The 23,235-nt window shown below is 39.4% G+C and overlaps 2 protein-coding genes across 7 annotated transcripts in view; one reads left to right on the top strand and one right to left on the bottom strand.

Moving 5' to 3' along the window:
* Nucleotides 1-11,275, top strand: part of ROCK2 (Rho associated coiled-coil containing protein kinase 2) — a 90,050-nt gene extending 78,775 nt beyond the window's left edge. For 2 of the 6 annotated variants that reach the window (XM_015859412.2, XM_032443946.1), the window contains 8 exons: nt 47-223; nt 2,388-2,458; nt 3,423-3,511; nt 4,065-4,143; nt 4,357-4,618; nt 5,026-5,239; nt 8,125-8,234; nt 9,127-11,275. In XM_015859412.2, the coding sequence (XP_015714898.1) occupies nt 47-223; nt 2,388-2,458; nt 3,423-3,511; nt 4,065-4,143; nt 4,357-4,618; nt 5,026-5,239; nt 8,125-8,221 (989 nt within the window). In that variant the 3' untranslated portion in view covers nt 8,222-8,234; nt 9,127-11,275. The remainder of the gene's footprint in view (nt 1-46; nt 224-2,387; nt 2,459-3,422; nt 3,512-4,064; nt 4,144-4,356; nt 4,619-5,025; nt 5,240-8,124; nt 8,235-9,126) is intronic. The other 4 variants (XM_015859413.1, XM_015859415.1, XM_015859416.2 and 1 more) reach the window with 4 other exon arrangements.
* A 2,808-nt stretch (nt 11,276-14,083) lies between these two features.
* SLC66A3 (solute carrier family 66 member 3) lies at nt 14,084-22,032 on the bottom strand. Its single transcript, XM_015859417.2, has 7 exons — nt 21,845-22,032; nt 20,688-20,770; nt 20,147-20,216; nt 19,510-19,567; nt 18,135-18,255; nt 16,976-17,017; nt 14,084-16,086 (listed from the first exon to the last, which is right to left on the bottom strand). Exons 1-7 carry the CDS (start codon nt 21,985-21,987, stop codon nt 15,998-16,000), a joined length of 606 nt encoding a protein of 201 aa, XP_015714903.1. The 5' UTR covers nt 21,988-22,032; the 3' UTR covers nt 14,084-15,997.
* Between the last annotated feature and the right edge of the window lie 1,203 nt (nt 22,033-23,235).

Here is a 23,235-nt window from a genome sequence, read left to right as displayed (position 1 = left end):
TTTGACTTCTTTTCTACCTTTTTCCTCCTTTATTCTTTATGTTCAGTCCATATCACTCAATCCCACACTATGGAATCCATGTCTTTTACCTACAAGCACTCTTCCACCTCTGTCAGTATTGCCACTAAGCCTTCCAGTTCTCGCATGCTTCTCGATTCTGATTCTGACTCAGAAGAAGAACCTTTGTCTTGTTCTCAAAGCCCTACAGAAGTTGATAGCACAGGTGACATCCCTGAGAACTGCTCGGTGTTGTCTATATTGCTCCCTTTTCTCTATTTCATAACTAACTTTTACTAATACATTACTTTTTTTAAAAAATGGCAGTAAACATTGTAATGACATGAAAAATTGACATGAAGTAATTGGCTTGTTTTACCTGAATATTTATAGATGCTTATTGCCATTTATAAAACACCGTTTTTACTAAAGCATTGAATAGATCCTTATTCCTTATTGTCTTGTCCTTAAGGAAGACTCTGCCCAGTATCTTCAGCTATCAGCATGACCCTAAGATACTGGATACCAGAAAGTCAAATCTTTGTGTTTCAGTGAAGTGTTGAGGTATCAGCCCTCACACTCTGAATGTACATTGCTTGGTCATAGAAATTCAGTCTTCTGAATATTAACTTCTTTTTTTCCTCCTTACACTGAATCTTATATTCAATACTTTTATGGTGAGGCAAGTAAAATTCATTTAAATTTGTTTTCCCAGATGCATAAGGAATATAATGAAATTATATGGCTCTGGTAAAACAGAACTCTGTTTTATTAGTTCTGTACTCTTTCTATATGACAGCACTGTCGTGAATAACACTTCTGCCTAGTGTTAACGTCAGCGATGGGATTTTCTAATTACATACATATTTCTGTATTTTACATGGGGCACATCTAAATTGTGAATGTCTTTCAATCAAAGGCAGAACTTGTTTTGGAATGTTGACATTATTTCCTCAAACCAGACTAAAGCATAATGCCTGTCCAGTGCTTACTTCATTCTCAGCTAAAACCATCACTAAGTATTTACATATTTTTTCCTTGTTAGCTGTTGTTGTGGTACGTGCATGGTTTTATTTTGTTCTAAAGTACAATCATGTCTAAACTAGGACTGTTTTCTAGCAGCAAATTGGAGATAGGATATTGTGGGGTTTATTTTCCTCCTGGTGCTTACAGACGTACTGTGTAAATATTTTTCAAGTCCCTGTAGACATAACAGAAATTCTATGAATATCCAATTGTTGTTTGTTAACCTACATTAAATCTGGGCGCAGGTCTGCCAGTGCCATCTCTTGAGAAAGAACATAGCTTTTGCAGTTGTGGGGCATGTCCTTTTATGGCCTTATGTTTGTTAATATCAAGAGCTTCAGAATTTTTAACTCAGAAAGGGAAGGGGAAAATTCCTTCCCACACTGGATAGAAATTTTTATAAATAGTGGTACTGTGAAAAATAGTGGCAAAGGCTACAAGATGCTACATGTTACCGAGAGCAAGGCAGGCTTTTGGTTATTGCTGAAATGTGTACATCAAACAACAGTTGAAGGGTTGATGCTGTAGATAAATGTCATAAAATCATATCATATCGTAGAATCATAGAATTACAGAATGGCCTGAGTTGAAAAGGGCCACAATGATCATCGAGTTCCAACCCCCCTGCTATGTGCAGGGTCACCAACCACCAGACCAGGCTGCCCAGAGCCACATCCAGCCTGGCCTTGAATGCCTGCAGGGATGGGGCATCTGACTGATGTGATGGAGTAATACTAAATATCACAAGTGCATGAAAAAGCAGTTGAGTTTAGGCAAGGCCTTGGGCGTAGCCAAAAATTACTTACTCTGGAATAGAAATTCTAGGAGATTTAGGCAGAATTAGAAATATGGATAAATTCATAGTGCAAAAAAGAAGTATGAATTAGAATATAAAATTTCTGAATTTTTACCTCTAGTAGAGAGGATATAGGTACATTGGTGGTGGTACTTTGCTCTGTCTTTTATATATAATTGAATGTTGTGTGGTTTACTAATATCTTCAGACAACGTTTTTGTAAGTCTTAAAGGTTGAAAGAGTTTTAAAAATCTCTTTAGAAATAACAGCAATAACAATTCAGGGAATGCATGTGGTATAACTGCAAGTTTGCTCTTCCCCTTCTTCCTCATACCTACTAGTTTGTTGTAATCACGTTGTTTATTATTGCTGTATGGGGGAATACACTAACTGGTTTCTGACAATTTACTGTGATAAACTTTGCAAGACGTTTTATGTTTCATCTTTGCTTTGTTACTTTTTTATTGATCTTCAATACATATTTTTAAATGCACAGTAGTCTCAAAAAGATTGTTTTGTGTATACTTATGTTCTTCATTGCATGTTCTGTTTTGCTTTGGTTTTCCAGAATCAAGATTGGAAGGCTGGTTATCGCTACCTGTTCGAAATAACACTAAAAAATTTGGTTGGGTTAAAAAGGTAACCAATAATAATACAACCATTTTCTTTTTAAAATCTCTTATTGTTTCATGCATAGTTTGGATTTTATATTCACTGCAGATTTTCAGCGCCTTCGTGTTCTTCACGATACATATTCTTGTAATTACTTAAATGTATAAAGTATAGTAGCTTATACAGCTATGTCTGAGAGTTACAGGGGTTGGATTAGATGAACTTCAGAAGTCCCTTCCAACCCAAGCCATTCTCTGAACATGTAATTCTGTTAAGGCACCTTTTTGTCCTGACAGAGGTGAAAACAGCCACTTACAGTCTTCAGACATTTGTTTGTATGTTCTCAACAGCACTGTGTAGGTAGAACTCATTGTAGACTGGAAACAGATGCTTTTCAGAAATACCTTATTTAAGAGAGAAAACTAATGACTGTGCACCTGCTCTGTGCAGCTCTCACTTACTGATTGCTTTTCAGTACCCTTCTTGGTGGTCTTTACCCAAAGAGTAACCTGTGCAGTTTGCTATCAGTTTGCTCAGTCAAACTGTTCATTCTGGATAAAACTCTAGAAATTTGAGGTCTTACGGGTACCCAGCTTTTCTAATCTTTGTGAGTGTGATGCCTATTAGTTGTGAGCTGCGCATGTAAAGTAGGCATCCTAAGATGGTAATTATTGTTGCTTTGAGAGAAAATTAAGTCTGTAAATTAGAAACTAGAAGTTTTCCTGTTAATCTCTCTTACTTGCATTTTGATCTCCACACAGATACTTACATTTCTTTGTGTACCAATTAATATGATTATGTAAACTAATGCATCAGGTAGTAAAATTTCATAGTGCAGTGAATTTACTGACAAAGTGTGGAGTCAGGTACAGTACTACTATTGTGCTTTTAGCTACCATTTAATAAAACTGTAGAAAATTACTGCTGTGACATTTTCAATGTGATCAGCTGGATTATAATGTTTGTTTTATCCTTTTCTTTCTTCTAACAGTATGTAATTGTAAGCAGTAAGAAGATCCTGTTCTATGACAGTGAACAAGATAAAGAACAATCTAATCCCTATATGGTATTAGACATAGAGTAAGTATTATCACGCAAGATTGCTTCCTCTGATTTGCAGGTGGACTTTGTCAGAAAGGCCTTTTAGAAAGATCTGGTCTTGGAGCACAGTACCAACCTAAGTGTACTTTTACAGTTAGCTCTGTTGAGATGTTTGTTAACCCACACAGCACTGAAATGGCATAAGGGAACTGCTTCCACCAGCTGAGCTAGATGTGTCTCACACACACACTGTAGCAAGAAGTGTGAAGAAATCTGTAGCTGAGGCTGTAATTTTCAGTGTTTGTATATTTTCACTACAACACGTGCTTATAAGTGGGTTATACAATTAGTTTATTTCCTTAATAAATACAGATTATGGCTATTTGTAGGTTGGGAGTGTGAACGGAGGATTGTGTTAGAAAGCTCCCAGCAATTGCTAAAGTCAGCTTTTCATTGCTATCATTTTTTTTTATTAAAAAAATTGTATATTTGTGACTTGTGTTTATTTTGGCCTTGAAAGTTCATGTGCGGGACTGAAAGACGGGATTATTATTTTGGTAATTTTTGTCTTTATTGAATTAATTTCTTATAGCAAATTATTCCATGTCCGACCGGTTACGCAGACTGATGTGTACAGAGCAGATGCCAAGGAAATTCCAAGGATATTCCAGGTATTTGATAATAAATTAATGTTTATAGCGTAACAAACATGGCATATCATGTTCTTAACAGTATTTCCCTAACTTTCTCTAATTGAACTGTTTACTACAAAATTGTTGAAAATATTCATTTCAGTGTTATTCTTCAGTTTTTCAAATTCAGGAATTACTCTGAATTTGTGTTTGTCACTTAGGAATACTGAGATTATTTTGCTTTAATTCTAGATTCTATATGCCAATGAAGGAGAGAGCAAAAAGGAGCAGGAATTTCCTGTGGAGCCTATGGGAGAGAAGTCAAATTATATTTGTCACAAAGGACATGAGTTTATACCTACTCTTTATCACTTTCCAACCAATTGTGAAGCTTGTATGAAGCCTCTTTGGCATATGTTTAAGCCTCCTCCTGCTCTAGAATGTCGTCGTTGCCATATCAAATGTCACAAAGATCATATGGATAAAAAAGAAGAGATTATAGCACCTTGCAAAGGTAATTAGCAGATATTTGAATATGTGTATAGTTGCTGGAGTCTCAAGGCATGCTAGTGGATCATAGAATCCTAGTCTGTGACATCAACTGAACTTAAACAGGTAGGTTTTTCTTCAGTGGGTATGTAGCTGTCAGATTTTCTGAAGGTGTCTACAGGAGGATCAGCTCACTGTTGAGAGTGAATCTCATATGAGTGGATAGGTCCATACCAGCTGTTTTGTCAGCATTGCACAGGAAGGCATGGTAAAGCATGGTTGTTGTAAGGCTTCTTGTTGTGCAGCACTGCTGAGTGAATCGATGGTGAATTTTAGGAAATGCATAGTATCTAGTGAAATTTTTGATGTGGAGGACATGTTCAGAAAAATAAGAATTAATATTCATTTTTATTTGAAAAACTCTCACTACAGTGTATTATGATATTTCAACGGCAAAGAATCTACTACTGTTAGCTAATTCTACAGAAGAACAGCAAAAATGGGTGAGCCGACTGGTGAAAAAAATACCCAAGAAACCTCCAGCACCAGACCCCTTTGCTAGATCTTCTCCCAGAACTTCTATGAAGGTACAGCCAAACCAGTCCATCAGACGACCAAGTCGACAGCTTCCTCCAAACAAGCCAAGGTAACAAAAGAGCTGCTATGTACTTTATTGTTTAGAACATTTTACTGTAATTAATGTGATATATATGTTGATATCAGTAGTTGACCACAAATGTTGGCAACCACTGATATGTAATCTAGTGTGTCATCTTCTGTAAACCTCATTTAAGTTATAAGAACCATCATTATGTTTGTTTACTCATTCAAAGGACATTGCATTATCTATTACTTAGCCTACCTTTACTGATAATGTCTATTACTGTTCCTGTGAACTAGAAGCTGGTAGGGAAATGAGGCTTAGATATGGGAAGAGTCATTAAGAGGAGCTGTGAGGTTTTTAAGGAAACAAGACTGATTAGAAGCTGAGCTATGACATTAAGTACTTGTCATTCTAATGAACCTTGGAGGGAACTGGGCGCCTTCAAAAGTCAATCTAGAAGAGCTTACGCATAGCAAAAGAATGCATTTCTTTTCATTCATACTGGGTGGTTTGGAGGAATGTGTTTGAATTCCTGCCCTACTCTAATGTTTAGAAACATCACTGAGGATTTTTGTGATAGACTGTGATTCATCTGACCAAATGTATGTATCTATGTCTAACTCTGCTTACATTTTCATATATAGGAAGAGTTGTTTGTAAGATTGAATTGGTGTTATCCTAATAAAAAAGTAGAAAGGGAGCATAGAGCGCTCTTGGACATGTACAGCAAAAGGTGATTCAGATGAATCTCACTTTTGCATCTACATAAATGTAAATTCCACAGTGTGGTGCCATTTTCTGCAGTAGTAGACATCTGTCTGAGAGTCACTCATTCTTTTTGAAAGAGAGCTAGTAGACATAAAGTGATGGTCACGTTTTGGTCAAATAGCTGGAACACTTGCCAAAGGGTGGGAGAGTTGGTTTCAGCTCCTTACTCAGCCCAGAAATACTCATGCTCGTGTCTCTTGTTTCCTAGAAGATTAGTCTTATCATCATGTTCCTCCAATGTGGGAAGTAAATGTCAGTATAAAAAACGGTGTTCTATTATTAGATCAGTTTTGAGGAGCAAAATCCTATACTGTAGCCATAGAAGTGATAACATTTAGCAGGTAGCATTTAAATGATTGCACGGTATCCTGGATTTTTTCAGTTTGCTGTTTCCATCGCTTAGAATACTGCTGGGTTTGTTAAAGAGGAAAGAACAGTTAAGTTTATAACATTAATACTTGGTAATGTTAATCCACAGTTTTTGACACCCTGTGTATATTTTGGTCTACCTGCCTTTCTTTTCTTTGTTGCCATATAACAACAGCAATGAGCAGATCAACAAGGGCTTATTTTTTATTATTATTATTATTATTTTTCACCTTTGAGAGATAACTTGGGAGTGACTAGATGGATCTGGTCTTGTTCCTGTTATCTGGCTGCCACCAATATCTGAGCTGGCTTCTTGAAAACAGGGTTGGGTAACTGGAATTACAATGGGGAATGCAGCATAAACATGCTCTACTTTCTATCTAGTATTGTGATGCTATTGTAATCACAAATCAGCCCTGGATAGGAAAACCTGGATACTAAACAAAAAAATGAAGTAAAATTTAATGTATGGTAAAGCATAGTGAAAGGACTCAAAGCAGCTTAACTTCCTTCCTAATTTCCATGTTACCAAATCTTTGATTATTTACTTCACAGACTTAAAAAGAAGGTCTGACCTTACAATTTGAGCCTTAAAACATTACTTTTTTTTTTTTTAATTCTATCCATGAAGTGAAAAATTTAATTATTACATTTTAGAGAATGGCGATTGAAGGGATTCTTAGTGTAAAACTAGCCAAAATAGCAGGAACTGGATTGGAGCGTAAGTCGATGAAACAATATTCATGGCAACCTGGAGGACAAGAATTTTTTCTTGTTACACTATCCTTGTTTTAATGCTTTTGTTTCTAAATGCTTTCATAACAGCACCTCATCTTACCATTCTTTTTATTGTGATCCTCCTCTGTTCAGCCAGTGACTCTTTTTTCTTTTTTTTTTTTTTTTAATTTCCTTCTATCCATATATTTTTCTATCCGTATATTACATATTTCATGATGGTGAGAGAAGGAGGAGGATGGATGCATTGGTATAGGTGGCATGTAATCCTGAATTCAACCCTGAATGCACTGGAAAAATGGCCAGATTGAGTTTCATTGCCTGTACATTAAGAAGTTAGTACTTCAGATGTTCCTCTGAAATCCTTCTATAGTAGCAGAAAGATGAATGCCTCTAGACAATGATTCATCCCAGCATAAGTGTCTAAAATAGGCGAAATGACTCATTTGCTGAAATAATTTGCTCTCCTCTCCATTGTGTAGGAGCATGGGCAGCGATGCATAGAGAACAAGTCGATACATCTTCTTTTTTGGCATAGCCTCAGTAAAAATAATGAGGCTATAGGACATCTGTCTAGGGTAATCTTACTGTATTTAGGATAAATGGCAAAATCCCACTGTATTTGTGAGCTCAGTGACACTTTAATTTGGTGTTCTATTCAACATCAAGCAGATTACTCGGTTTTATTGGAAAGACAAAAGACCTGAAAGGGATGGTAGGTGAGCATAAAGCTGCATGTTGGTCAACAGAACTGCAGCAAAACAGCAAGCTAATTTTATGCAGTGTGTGTGTTGGTCTTTCCTACTGAAATTTTGGCAGAAAACAAGCAATACGGTAAGTGTTCTGTAGAATTTATTTCTGTGATTAATCTCCTTTAAATACAATACTTGTGGCTCCCGAAACAGTAATTGAGTCTTCATACTCCATAGCAGGCAAAGGAGGGAGCCCACCAATGTTAAGACAGTTATTTTAAAAGTTATAGTGACAATAAATAGAATTTTGAAGCTTCTTGTAGGAGTGTGACACACATTAAACATCCAACCCTCCTGTTGCAGATTACTTGATCTGGCATTTAAAGACTGGGATTGGTCATTTGATGATGTTGATGATATTGATGATGATGATGATGATGACGATGTTTTTGATTTCTGAAGAAGTATAAGGGGTAAATCTAAATAGTGAGGAATGGATTTGTTTGCCTTTGAATACAGCATGCTATGTTGGATGTTGTTTCTCAAAGCAGAGAAAAGTACAAGATCTCATTTTGAGATTTTACACAGTAAAAATGAGATTCTGTTTTGTGGTGTTAGATTTTTTGGAAGGAGTCATTTTCATTAAAACGGCATTTTTTGCCTTTTCAGTGTTCTTATTTCTCTAATTTTAGATCTTCAAAATTCATGTCTGCCTGCCCCAAAGAAAGTATCTGTTGTTGTCAGAGTAGTAGCTCATCTGTAGTGCTAATGCTGCTAACCTCTGCAAACAATTACCAAAGGCTAAAAGGGAGGTCGTAACAGTTGGAATTTACCTAAAATACAATTGCTATTTACAGATAGTTTTTTTCTTAAGCTTTTAACGTGAATTGACATGTCCATGGCTAGCAGACATGAAATCACAGTTCCGCATTTTGCTTTTTCTACCTGTGCTATGAATTCGACTTGGCTTTCCTTTGCAGTGCTGTGCTTTTTGGGTACCTAACAATGCCTTATAAAACTGCGTAAACAAACAGGCTTTGCAGCTTCTGTGGCGCGGTTTCTTTGACTGCTTTAGAAAAGATGCAGCTGTTTTATTGATCTAATTCGTCCCATGGCTTACCTTAAAAACACAGCGTGAATGTACTTGGACTTTACTCTCATATATTACAAGGGGGGTTAATTGTTTTGGGCTTATAATGCGTAAGGTTGTACTATACTTAAATAGCGATGCTGTTGAATGCAGAGGGATGACTTTTTCCCAAGCTTGCTGATAAGGCCATCTTAAAGGAGGATTTTGAGGAAGTATGTTCTCGTCAGACTTTCATTCATTGTGTGTACTGACCAAACTTTCTGCTTCTCTTCCAGCTAACCGCTTTCCATGAGCGCAGACGCAACTCAAGGTGATAATTTTCTTCCTGTTACAGCAAGACTGAAACATATCTCAAAATATATTAAAAATATATATTTTCCTGAGAGATTGTGCTATATATATCAGAGGTTTACATTTTTGCTGCAATATAAATTACTAATCTCTGAGGGTTTTCCTGTATTGCCCCAAATGACTGATCAAACGAGGAATGGCTGGTAAATAGTAAAAGGATATGTTAAGTAACCTTTTAAATTCTGTTCCACAAAAGCTTTCTCAGCAAGACACATACACTACATTTCATAAAAGGATTGAGAGGAGTGAATATTTAAACTGAAGAAAGTGACTTTTCAGCTTTCATCAAGATGCCACCAGCATGCCTGCGAGAACAGGAGGATGATCCATCATAGTGATATAGACTGCATCTGTAAGAAGTGACCATTATACTGTGTATATATATTGTACTGTAATACTGCAAGAGGGTTTTAAAAATCTTTCCACTTTATTTTTTTATGCTTATTAATCAGATACCGTTACTTATTGCAGTTGCAACTATGCACTTGTATAAAGCCATAATGTTGAAGTTTATATCATTCATACATGTCTATCAGAAGCTGCATGTCAGTGTTCAGCAGCTAGTTCAAAGTATATGCTAGTTTCAGCTGCATCATCATGGGCAGTCCTGTTTTACCTGTCTAATTGCCTTAATTTAATTTTTTTTTTTTTTTTTTGAGTTTTTTTGCCCATTCTCTGTATTTAAGGAAAAGAAGTTTACCAGCTCTTAGGATGCAATTTTGCTTTGTGGCAGAAAAAATAGTGCACTATTTTTACACCTAGTAGATATATCAATGTCAACTTACTTTGAATGTATATCGACTGGTTTTGAGGGTGGAGAAGTGTTGGTTGCAAAAAGTGTCTGATAAGAATGGACTTACTAGACCACGTGCTTAATACATGTAACTGCTCATCCAGCCCTTCTTACAAACCTCAATATAGTTATTGACTTATATTAACCCTCATTAAGTGCTATGAAAACTTCATTTTGCCTTGTTTTTGCGTACTCTCCTAGATGTGTGTTTATTCCTGGGGGGGGAAAAAAAAAAAAAAAAAAAAAAAAAAAAAAAAAGAAGAGAATCTGTGATTATTTTTTACATTTCACAACACAACACCCAAGAACTGTCGCAAACTTTAAAGAAAACTTAAGACATACTGTAGGTGTATTTTAAAATGTACAATCTGGTTCTCTAGCACATAGCTGTAGGCATAGGGAAATATTCCAGTAGTGTGTTTTGAGAACTGATAGCTGGGAATAAAGGGCCTCAGAGGCACTTCATCGGACTTTCTTTTTTTACTTCAGATTTGTACAAAAAAATAGAGTTTATGATGTGGACTCATTCATGATGCGTTCATCATTATCCCAGAAAATGCATGTTTTATACAACTGCAGTATGCTGTGTTCTACATATTGACAGTAAAAAATGTAGTCTCCTATTTGGTCTCTTTATATATATAAATATATATATATATTTAAAATATATATATATATATAAACTATTGTGTGGGAGTGCAGTAATTTAAAATATGATCTAACACTTCAATGAAGGAGGACATTTCACTTTAAAGTTTTGTTTGTTTGTTTTTGTTTTTTTTTTTAAAGAGTGTTGAAATGTTTGGAAGGATAGGACCATGATTTATTTAACACTATCATGAACGGCGGACTTGGAAACACTGAAATGCTGAAAATGAATAAATATATTTGCATTTTGTAATTGCAGTTCAGCTTAACAGAGCCAGAATGTATTCAGTCTTCTATTTATGCACTCGCGAAGTAAAACGTTGTTTGTGGGTTCTTAAATCCAGCCCTAAATCTTTCGTATCATTTCTCTTTAGGTATTATAACCCAACGCACAGCTACAGTGTTTTTTCCCTGCTTGTTTGGATTTACAGAAGTACGGTATATTTCTAGGTCAAGCAGATTTGCGTAGAGTACAACATTAAAAATGTATACAGTAAAACTGTTTCCATTGACTGAATGCATAAATATTTTATATATTAAAAAATGTTACATTGTGGGAAGTTCTATCCTTTTCTGAATTGGAGAATATTATATATATATTTTTAAATAAACTATTTGAGTAAGGTAAAGTAGTTCCTGAACTTGACAAGCTGGTAATTAATTGAAGTATTGAAATGCATAGGAAACTACTGGGAAAGGCAAATCCAAGCAGAGGCTGTGTGGGGAAGAGGGGCATACTCGGTGGAATTGGTTTGCAGTCCATCATGTACTGGTTTGGATCTGTTTCACTTCCTCTGCGCATCCTGCCCTCATCTATTGTGAATCCCTGCAGTACAGTTTATACGTTCTGTACTTACAGAAAAAGTTACTGGCTACGCATACAGCAGGCTGTATTGAGAAGCTATTGTAGAATGATAGGGGCTGAACAGGAGCACAGGAGATCTGCTGGTTGGACTTCTCCCGCAAAGCAAGGCCTCCTTAGAACAGGGACCTCAAGACCCAGTCTCTTGAGTTTCCAGTGCCTCTTGGGATGAAAATACTGTAGCGTTCCGCAGTTCTCCTACATGCAGTTATGTCCCAAAAGAAATGAACCATGTGAGCAATGTTGCACTGTAATGTGGAGGTCATTTGGCCATTGGAACCATTTAAAACTCTGGGGAGAGAAGAATATCACGGACTGGATGCTTCATACAGTTTATTTTTGTAACAGGGCTGTTGCAGCAAACAGGACGTTTTTATGGCCCGGCTGATTTTATCTATAAAAATTATCTTATTGCAAGTCCTGTCGTTTCACAAGAGTATACAGATACAGCCAAGTATACAGCCAGGCTGCAGATTAACCTTCTGAAAAAATCAGGGGTCAAACTGGAAGTCGGCAGCTCAAGACATACACAGAGAAGTTGCTGTTTGGTTTCCATCCAGGAACTCATCTGCACAGAAGACCCTGTCTGAGCAGTGTGTGTCAGCTGTCACAAAGGCCTTCCTGAAAGTAAACTTCCACGTCTGTCCTGGTTGTGTGCTGCACTTCCATAGTTCCAGTGGCTCCTGCCAAAGCTCAGCCCCTTACAGCCATGCCAGATCGAGCACCAAGCATGCTGCAACACAACTTGGTACTTCCTGCTCTTCTTAGCGTGGCTGATGCTGTATGTAAAACGTGATATAGACCACAGTTCTTGCCAGGATTTGGAAACGCGGAAGCTGAAGTATTTTGACAGTCATAAAAACGTGCTTTGCACAAGCTCAATTTATGCTTCAGTAGAGTCCTGACCATGTGATTTACGTAACAGGACACTGAGGCATAGAAAGCATGCACTTCCATTGACACCTCTGGTAAGGTGTGAGACAGGTCAGTGCTTTGGTACTGCTGACTGAAGCCTCCAAAAGCAGAACTGGCCTGCATCCCCAAGAGGGAATGAATACTGAAGACTTCCAGTTTCAACAAGGTGGTAAGTAAAATCGTTTTTTAGCATGGAACCATGTTACTATTCAATTTTAATCATTATTAGCTCGCTCTTCTTGCCATGCTGAGACTAGTGCAGGTTCTGTTCTTTCATTTCCAGAATAGCTGACAGATAAAACAAGATTTCAGCCCTGTTCAAGTGCTCTTCCTGTGAATAAATAATACCACATAATGTAAGGAAGCACTTGTTTAGTCTACTCGCAGTTTAAGGTAGCTCTGCTGAGCTGGATAAATTCCAGCCCCCAACAACAGAAAAACAGGATGTGAACCAAATTATGACAAATATTTAAATTGTACTTAGGATATCCCCTTAAATTTCATTACATAGGATCATTACATTTGGATTTTACCTCCAATCCAAAAGCTTTCTTGAATGGCATACTGGGAGACTGTTGGACCATTAATAGCGATGGAGGCAACATTTCATGTGCTGCTTATGGAATGTTGCCTCCATCGCCAGAGAAAGCGATGTTACCCTATGAACGTGTTGTCACCTGATGCTGTGAAGGTGATTCAGCACTTCAGCAGGATCTGCAGGTGGAGAAGTATGACCTTCACCCCTGCAGACAGAAGCTGCTTACTTCCTTTCAAACAATAAACAGATCTGAGCTGCTTTCCCTGTTTGCTCTGGGCCGGCTGCTGCACTGTGCAGTGAACAACTTGCTTGCACCCACCCCAACAACCACGGAGTGACAAGTTTAACAAGATTTATCCTCCTCATCTCTTTTGTCTAAAGCTACTGCCTTTAATCCAGCTATCTATCTGAGAAGATTATGGTTTACAGATAGACAGAAGACCACAGGATCTGTGCTTGTATGGTGCTTGCCCAGGACTTGACCACACTTCTACTTCACAACAAAAAATTATTCTCTGCGAGCAAAAAACCAACCAACCAACCAAAACCACCCCCAAAAAACAGAAAAAGAAAAGTACATATGTCCATCTACCACCACCTCCTTCTGATCTGTTTCATATCCCACACAGCTTGAGTGAGAACTCATGGGCCAGCTTTCAAAAGTCCATAGAATTACCCAAGCTCATCGTTTACCCAACTGTTTCTTTCCTTTGTTTCTCACAAAGATTTACCCTCCAATACATCAAGTATGTTTTGAAGAACTACTGATCTTAAATGCATTTCCAACGTTTTATGATGGAAAAACAGGAAGGGCTGATGATCGAACTGAAAGTGGTTTCAATTTTCTTACAGCATCACCCAGGAGATTGAAAGACAATAACTGGGTTTTAACTCTACACAAAGCTTTCTCTATTAAAACGTATTAAAAAACAGGTAAGAGATGTGTGCTTTGTTCCCGTAAGGTGCTGGGCCTCTGCATTGTACAGGTTGACTGATGTATGGCCTGATGCTCTGAACATTAAGGTTTAAGGTGAAGGATGCCCATTTCTTACCTGTAATGAACAACTTGTTCTCTTCTCATGAAAGGACTCAGAATAAAAACACAATAAAAACTCATGACAAGAATGACATTAATCAATCATGAAAAATGACATTTATTAGTATGACCTGGAAAATGCATTACATGCCACCTACCACCAAATTAGTTAGATATTTCAGATAGCTTCAGTAAAATCAGTAGCAAACTATTTAGTATTATTCTCTCAACCAACAGAGAAACTTAAAAGTATTCATATACTTTACTAAAGCAGCAAAAAAGCCTCATGTTTTATTTTTCCTCTCAATAATGTGAGATAGATATACAAAATTAGATATGTCCACAGACAGACATACCTCTTTCCACTGCTTCTCTCCCCAGAATCACAGCTGGCAAAGCAGCTTCGTTTCAGACAGCAAAAGTCTCTGCTTGCTGAACGACTGCTGGCGGAAAGACCTGCTTTTGCAGATCCCGCTGCTCCGTAACATCCCAGTGATTCAACATGTTGCAAGGAAAACCTGACTCAAATGCAGTCAATGAGTCTTCCCACAGTTTGCAAGCCTGCCAGGATCACAAGCTCCTTTTTTTTTAGCATGCCAATCAGCAGTGATAGTGTAAGAACTCTACTGAGAAGGCACATCTCATTTTGGAGAATCTATTGAGACATCAGTGGTTACTGTGTTTGTGGTTCCTGCTCTAACCTTGCGTTGGAAAAGTACCTCTTCCAAAAGTAAAATCTCCTGCTAAAAGTTTTCAAGAACATCCTTTTCCCTTTTTAAATATACCAACTAAAACCAGTAGGAATCTCCAAAGTAAAAATTCAACTTGAGTCTTTAAATTCTTCAGGACAGGTTAAAAAGTAATAAAGCATATTGTAGTATCATCCAAAATCTGATAACCACTGGAGACTGGTTTGGTTCAATGCATCACAGTGTGTAGATGGGCCACAGTCAGTACAGACTGCATATGGAGACTGGGCATCACTGCAGGAGCCTCGCTTGGAGCAGAATTAACTCCCAATCAGTCTCATTATTCTCCATACCTTCCAGTTACTGCTGCTCCCAAAACAGTATGTTCAGTGATGGAGAGCTTAGGTTGAAAAAGATCATGTGGTTGTTTTTGTTTTTATCATAATAAAAACTGTCTGTATGGAAGTGACTCCAGATATCCTGTATCAGCTGTGTGAATGTACAGCTCAAGTGCTGCAGTCTCAGCTGGATCCCTGACTTCGTTAAATTCATTTAGAAATATATTCTGAATCGGGCCTTTGCTCAGATTTTCTCCATGCTAAAATACAGGTACTTAATGACTAACTACCTGAGTTGCTCGCAATAAAAAGAAGGACCTGCTGTTTTCAAACTGGCAGCAGATGTAGACAGAAGAGCAGATCCGCTGCCACAAAGTTCTCTTGAATTTGTATAACTGAAAGCAATTGCTAATACGTAACCAGAAAGTACTCAAGTGATATGAGAACACATACATGTCTAAATACAAATACCTTGTTCCTTTACTAAAAAAGAATCCAGAGAAAAAGCGGTTATCAAGGAAACTTGCCTCAAATAACCAATGAAAGTGTGCTGCCTAAATTAAGTATCTTATCAAAATTATTTCTATGTGAAAATAAGCAGAACTGCACTAAATACATCTAGGGATAAATACTAGGCTTAAGAGAGAGCGCTTCATAGAAGCAGAATGGTTTGAGTTGGAAGGAAGCCTTGAAGGCGATCTGGTCCCACTCCCAGCAACAAGCAGGGACACCCACAGCTCCATCAGGTGCTCACAGCCCTGTCCAGCCTGACCTTGGGTGCCTCCAACAATGGGATACCCACCACCCCTCTGGGCAACCTGTGCCAGTGCCTCACCACCCTGATGGTAAAACACCTTTTCCCTTATATCCAGTTTAAATCTCCCCTTTCTACCTTTCCTCGGCTTTTTTTTTCTGCTGTTTAACCATATCAGTTTCCTTTTCCCTTCTTTTCACACCGTATGCTGATGAGCATCTTCTAATTAGTCTTTTTAGTTCTCCTATAGTGCAGAATTGTGACTGTGACCCAAACATTGAGAATGAGCATGATTATGAAACGGATGAGAACTACAAAGGAAAAACAAACAACTCACGTTAAGCGTCATTCCAAAAACTCATCTGCGGTCATTTTCAGCAGATGCGTTTTCTGTGCACCTGCCCTGGTGTGCAGATTGCTGCTTTCCTTTCAATGAGCTCAGCGAGCACCTTTAGGAACCCAGAAGAATGAGCTCAGTGAGCACCTTTAGGAACCCAGAAGTTCTCAAGCGCAGCAGAGCAGGGCACTGAAAGCACTGAGTGTCTGTGAGGGCTATCTGAAATGAGGGATCCAGTTTTATGGCTCTTTCAAGAAAAGACAGCGCTTTTCTCCCTTCTCTCCTCCCCCCCAGAATACCTCTCTGGCTTCTAAGCAGCTGTGGGTAAGTTGGGCTTGACAGCTGACCCAGGTTATACTTCTGCATGTGTTCTTAGCCATTCTTTTGGTGATCCTGCAAACTGCACGGCCCCACCATCTCCTACCCAGGTGGTAAGCAAGTGGGATGGGGAAGGAATAAGGAACCGAAAGGGGCATTTCCTTTTCCAGTGAAAGAGCCACTTTAACTGCTTGTAAAAGTGGAGCCTTACTGTGCTGCAGAGGGCTGCTTAAAAAATCCACTCGACTCATTTCTGTTGCAGAATCAGCTCTGAATTGGAACAAAGACTCAACACAGAAAGTACCAGGTGATTCTGTTGCTGTTCTTACACCCACCAGCTCTTGATGTTGAACAACATATCGATAATATGTGCTGTACTCTTTTAGATCTATCAGTTTTGTCAGCATCATGCTTTTCCCCCAGGGCAGTAAGAAGCTGTTAAACAAATGTTCTTCATAATTTAATTAGATGCAAATTATATATTTTAAGCTTTTACACTACCAAGGCAGCTGTTCCCTGGAAAGGGAAGCCATTCCCATACTCACCTATCAGATCATTTGTAGTCATTACAGTCGTAAATATTCTTGCTGTAAAATGAAGGAATGATTATTAGTGGACAACATAGAACATGCTTACAACTTCCAAACACTGCTGAAGCCCGTGTTCTGCAACAGAGGATATTCTGGCATGAAAATATACACCATATAAACACTTCCACTTTTAGCGCATCCACTCCTCGCTGTTTTAACCTCAGCGATCAAGCTCTCAGAGCTGAACAGTGTTGTACTAGAGGCCCTGCTTTAATTGCAAAGTCACTTGTGATATAAAAATATTATTTCCCTGAACTGCAGGCAGTCAGAGGTCACCATTTCTCCTTCAGTTCTCCCCTCATGCTGCAGCTGATAGTGGGTTACACCCACAATCTTGTTAGCATGACTAAGCCATTGTGAGTGTTCACACGCATGCTTTTAGGTCTCTGCAAACATGAGCAATTAAGCTTCCCTTCCCACGACAAATCTAACATTAAATACTTTGCATATGTAGGAAGCTAAAACCATTTATAAAGACTACTGCCACTGCTCAGCTGACAGACCACAACTTCTACTGACTGACTTAAAAACACGGGTTTCACAGGGAAACAGATCCAGGAGCAGCATGTTTTATAGTTTGAATAGATGAAGTTTCATGAAGGCACCTCTGATAAACAGCTGTAGAAGTGTTTATGGTGGCTGCTCAGTGTTCTTGATACATTTTTTGTTCTAATTTATTAAAAGAAGCATTTACATGTAGACATGGAGTTAAAGGCATTCAGCAATAAAGCATGTATTTGTAAATGGCTTTTCAGAATAATTAGCACTCTTCGTCTACGTAACAGCAAAAGGGAGCAGCTTTTCTCACTGGGTCACTGCTGATCAATTACTAAGTGCCAGAACACTGAAATCTTTCCTTCATAAAGGCACTCCCTTCAAGCACTTCACCTGCATCAGGTTGCATTAATTCTTCCTGCATGTCTCCTAAATCAAAGTGGCGCAGTGACCGAGCTGGTATCAGTGATGACACTTGACTGACCGCGTGGTATCTGTGCCTCAGCAGGCAGCACTACGTGAAACTGCACAAGATTTTTATCCGCTATGGTTGACCAAAGACCTACTGATGGGATTAGAAGCAGACACGGCTTCAAACAACGCGCCCTTCATGGCTTACTTGCACAGGTGTACGCAGACATGCTCCAGGTCAAGGCGCTCACTTGTCCGGAATCTTTGGTCTGCCAGAGGCACCGCAGCTGAGCGAGCTTACTCGCGGCACTGATGAATGTGCACAAGTTCTGTAAAGCACAGAGAAAAGGAAGGAAGCTCTGCCACTGCCATGCTGTTAGCCAAGTGTTCAGCGTATGGCTGTTAGCACGTACCTTACTAAAAACAAGAGCGGAGTTTTTCATTTAGAAGAGAAAGAAGTATGTACTTTCTCAGTATTTTGCAACCTAAGCATTACACCTCCTTGGCTAGGAATAATAAAGCACAAAATTAAAGCTGCCAGAAACAAGGCACTGATTTCTAAGGTACTGCTCAGGAAGAAGTTCAGGGAGCACAAGTGCTATTGCTGTCAGCAAATACTTGGCAGAGGCTGATATAATAGGAGGTAGAGAAATAAAAAAGCTCCTCAACCTGCTCCATAAAACTGTTTATGGATGTTAGCTAAAATGAGACTGATCTAGTCTAAACAGCAAGGTTGATTCATACCATCTGTTACCATTATGTCTGGTAAACAAAACCATAAAAGAATGAGAAAACTGAGAAGAATGTGTGGAAACTGAGTCCAGTTGCTGGGAAAAAAATAAAGAAGGGAAAGGACTATTCAATTTATTGTCCTTCTAAAGGGGATTTTGATAAGATCCTCCCTGTAGACCCTTGGGCCTTGACTGGATTTCCCTTGCAAGTAGGAGCTACTACTGGGCCTAGAAGCTTTCATCCCTATCTGTAGTACCTTTTACATCAGCAATTCCAGTTCATCTGGAATCAACCCAACTTTCTCTGCTCCAATACAAAAGGTCAAAGACCATCTTTAGCCTACAACGACGACTTCTCTTTAAAAACTCCAGGACTAAATAAAAAAAAATCTTGTGAAATACATAACACCACACTACAAAAGCTCTGATGCTTTTGTACATCAGATGATGTAGAATCTGATGCTCTGCTCTCTCCTTCTCACATTAAAGATCTACTAATGGGGATGATGCCATTGGGACTGAAGAGACCAGCTCCATTCACCCTTCCTTGCTAGTTTTAATGTGACTCAGTGACAAGGTCACACCTAACACTCATCCCATCACAATTAACATAATTCTACCTCAGAATATAATTCTTTTCCTAGTCTGTATTTTAAGTGTTATGTTTTCAAGCCACTCACAAGGAATTGGAAGAAGCAGCTGTATTTGAAAACTGGCTGTTTGTTCTGAAAGCAAGACTAAATGATGAATTCTTCCGAGAACAAACATAAGTAGAGATTTCAATGATAAAGATTTCCAGAAAAAGATAATTTCCTACGTAGATATAATTCCAAATAATGATGCAGCACTTACCATGGCCAGGTCTATGATCCACCTCCGCAGCGTTAGCATGTACCAGCCCCCCCAGAACCTTACAGCACGTTAAGTTTCACAGCACTGGATGTTCTAGGATACCAAAGCTCTCTCTAGGGAATTAGAATTAACATCTGGAAATAAGTTTTATAAGACTACACAGACTGGATAAAACGTAAGGAGCACTAGTTGAAGCACTAAGTGCTCCTGTATTGCAGCCTTTGGTTGAAAAATGCTTGGGTTTCTTAAACCTGCTCCAATATACAAGATGAGATTTAAGCCTAAATCTTATTTATTATTTAGGAACAAACACTACTGTCCTCCTCAGAACAAGTACAATCAGCATGGAAAGGAATCAAGGAAGATTCACCATTTGCATCCCACATCTCCAGCTAAGGTGTAAATTAAGAACAGGTTACACTCCTTATCAGCTGTGGGACTTAGCTACACGCACAGCTGCCTTCACACAGAGATGTTACTGCAGCCCAAGAAATAACATGTGAATGTGGAATGCGTGCTGAGAGGCGGCTGGCATATTTGCAAAACAAATATGAGCACAAAACAAATGATGACACAACTATGCAAAGAACTACCAAACAAGTGACGTAAACCAAAAGTGCTGGACTGCAAAGGATACGTGACTGCATAAAGCAAAGCTTGTTTCATGTTTCCACTGTAATGCAGAATAAGCAAAAGGAGAATGACATCTGAAATAAATAAAAGATTGCTTGTCAGCCAAGGGAAAGGACGGACCCAAATGCAATTCTAGACAAAGGAGCTCCATTGGGCAAAATGTCTCTGGCCTGGTTTCTTACAGGCTTATCTCTCAGATTCAATCAACATCCAAAACTCTGTAAGATCCAAAAGGAAGCTTCACTCAGAGTCTGGAGCGTTTATAAGGCTCCTCTCCAATACGGAGTAACTGGATAAAGGATAAGCTTACACTGCAACCCCACTGCATGTCTATTAATCAGACCACTCTACCTGGCCATCTACCTGCATCAAACATACAAGAATTCAGCTATATTTGAAATATTCATTCCTGTCTCCTCCCAACTCCAGCTAGAACTGGTCAATGGATTCATGTCACTGCAGTGGAGTATTCAACCTCCACACAGAGCCTTGGCCTGCTGGGGGAGCCCTGTCTCATTTCCAAACCCCTGCTTCAAAAAGATTACCTTGTGCGATGATGATGGGATATTCCAGGTATGTCTGCAGAGGGTAATCATAATAAATCTGGTACCTCAGAAACACAACGAAGCTGGACAGAAAGACATAAAACAGCATGACTGCACAAGGGGACACAACAGCTCCTTCACAACTTCTTTTATTGCTTTTAATTATCTTCTGGTTGTGCCAAAAGGATCTGGATAGGCATAGTCCCTGCTGCCAAACTGACCAAACAGATACGCACACCAAGTGCAAGCCTGATTATTCCATAGCCTACTGTTATCCACAAGTAGAGTAAGATGCAGAGAGCTTCCTGAAATACTTCTGTGTCACAGTGTGAAAAGTCCCTGAAAGTCTCCAGTGATGGGGCATCAACCACATCTCTGGGCAACCTGTTCCAGTGCCTCACCACCCTCACTGCATAAGACTTTTTCCTTATATCAAACCTAAATCTACCCTCTCTAAGCTTGAAGCCATTTCCCCTTGTTCTATCACCACAGATCCTGCTAAAGAATCTGTCACATTCTTTCCTGTAGCTCCCATTTAGAGGCTTTTGTGATATTCAGGATTAAAACAGCTAAATTCAGTCAAGAACTTCCTCTAAGCCTTATTTCTTGTAAGCTGAGATACATCCTTTCCTCCAGCATCATTCTTCATGTTGCTCTTCAGTCTGGTTACTACATTCTGGCTCTGCAGAACCTGAGGACAGAAGGCTTCTCGTGGCTGGTCCCATAATGGGTTGCAGGATGCAGAGTGCAACTAAATAAACAGTCTCAATAAATGTTTCAGAAGAACATCACTGAAACCCCTTCAAAATAGTTTCGTCCTCAATGCAGTTTGAAACAGCCTTGTAATCTTCTGTAGGACTGATTATATTCTGTCTGCATGGCTGAGAGAATCCTGCCTGACTGGTACAGGTACCTGCACAACCGGCACATCACTATGGAGAACCCAAGTACCATCTTAGGATCACAGGATGGTTACAAGGGCCCTCACAGCCCATCCACCCAACCCCTGCCATGGGCTGGCTGCCCCCCACCAGCTCAGGCTGCCCACCCAACCCTGCCTTGAGTGGGGATGGGGCACCCACAGCTCTCTGGCCTCCGTTAGCTTAAAGCACCTCCCCCTCGTGCTGTCGCTCCCAGATCCCGGCACTCCTCCTTACCCCACCAGCTCCAGCACGAGGCTGCCCAAGCTGAGCCCTCGTGCCGACCCAGCCGCCAGCACGGCCGCCAGCTGCGGCAGCTTGATGACGGCACACACCGCCCAGGTGCTCCAGTTCGCCAGGTCCAGCAGAGCGGCCGCCATGACAGCCCGACACGGAAGGCGGTGTGAGGGGAGGGGCGGGAGCCTGTCAGGCCCGGCCCCATTCGGCCCGGCCTCTACGTGGCTGCTCAATTACAAGATAATGCGGAAAAACTTCTTTAAATGACGTTTCAAGTGCCTGTTTTATTACACAGAAAATCTACTTCAGGCTTGTAGCCCAGAGAAAGGGTTATCTGTAGCATTTGGATCCAGAGCTGGTCTTGTTCTAGATCCATATTTACATCTGAGCTACTTCATAGCAGAAACTCCAATGAGAGCTGAAAGACTTGAGTATGTTTCAGCTGACCTTGCTTGGTTAAGGTTTGCTGTGCAAGAGTTGATAGAAACATTTGCTGTTTTTTCAGTTCCTTTGGCTTATAATCATGCAGCTATTACAAAGCATTGGGATAGTTACCATTGGTCCTACCCTGCACTGTTTAGTTTGTTTCTCATTTGCAGCAATATATATAGCTGAGAGTTGCTGCATATGTGCATTTGTTAATTCCCAGACAGTATATCCTGTGAGGATGGTTAATTATCACTAACTGGGGAAAACAGATAGCTTGAAGTCATCAGGTCAAAATCATAAAGTGAAACCAGATCTCGTAACGTTTATAGCTTATATATTTGGAGATTATTTTTTATTGCAGTTTATTGGTGTATGCCAAATGAGAGCTTCCTGCTGGCATTCCCAGGGAAGCCAATGAAAAGATATTTGTTGGCTCTACCAACCTGGCTTAAAAGTGGGAGGTTGAGGTGAGGCTTTAGTCCCAGATTCTTGGTGGTTTTGTGGGTACATGCAGCTTCTGAGAGTGACTTTGAGAAGGTTATGAGATGACATCAGTCTGTGGCATCTGTCCTTTTGGAGACAGAAGAGGGTTGTGGGCAGGGCTGTGATGTACAGAACCAAGTGCCTCTTCAGTGCTTGGCAGAGGTTCAAGGTTTCTTGGAAAAGCGTCTGGATTTCAAAGAATCCAGCCAAACATGGAGGTTTCTGAACAGGGCAAAGCAAGAGCTGATTCGGAGTAGTGAGTTTTAAGACACATATTCCACTTCAGGAAAGTTTTGCTGGTTTCTATCCAAGCAGGGCTTAGAAAAAGCAGTTTGAGGCCCATTACAAATCATTGTTCATTTCTAAACTCAGAAGTCAAAGAAAGTAAGCAAATAAACCAAAAAAAACAAACAATCAAATAATCCCCACATAAAACAAAACAAAAATCCTACCCCACTTCTTGTGAAGAGGCAAATTGT

The sequence above is a fragment of the Coturnix japonica genome, chromosome 3 (genome assembly GCF_001577835.2).
Source record: "Coturnix japonica isolate 7356 chromosome 3, Coturnix japonica 2.1, whole genome shotgun sequence".
NCBI classification, from domain to species: Eukaryota; Metazoa; Chordata; class Aves; order Galliformes; family Phasianidae; genus Coturnix; species Coturnix japonica.
Note: the sequence above shows the minus strand (reverse complement) of the source record. Positions and strands in the feature narration are given on the sequence as shown.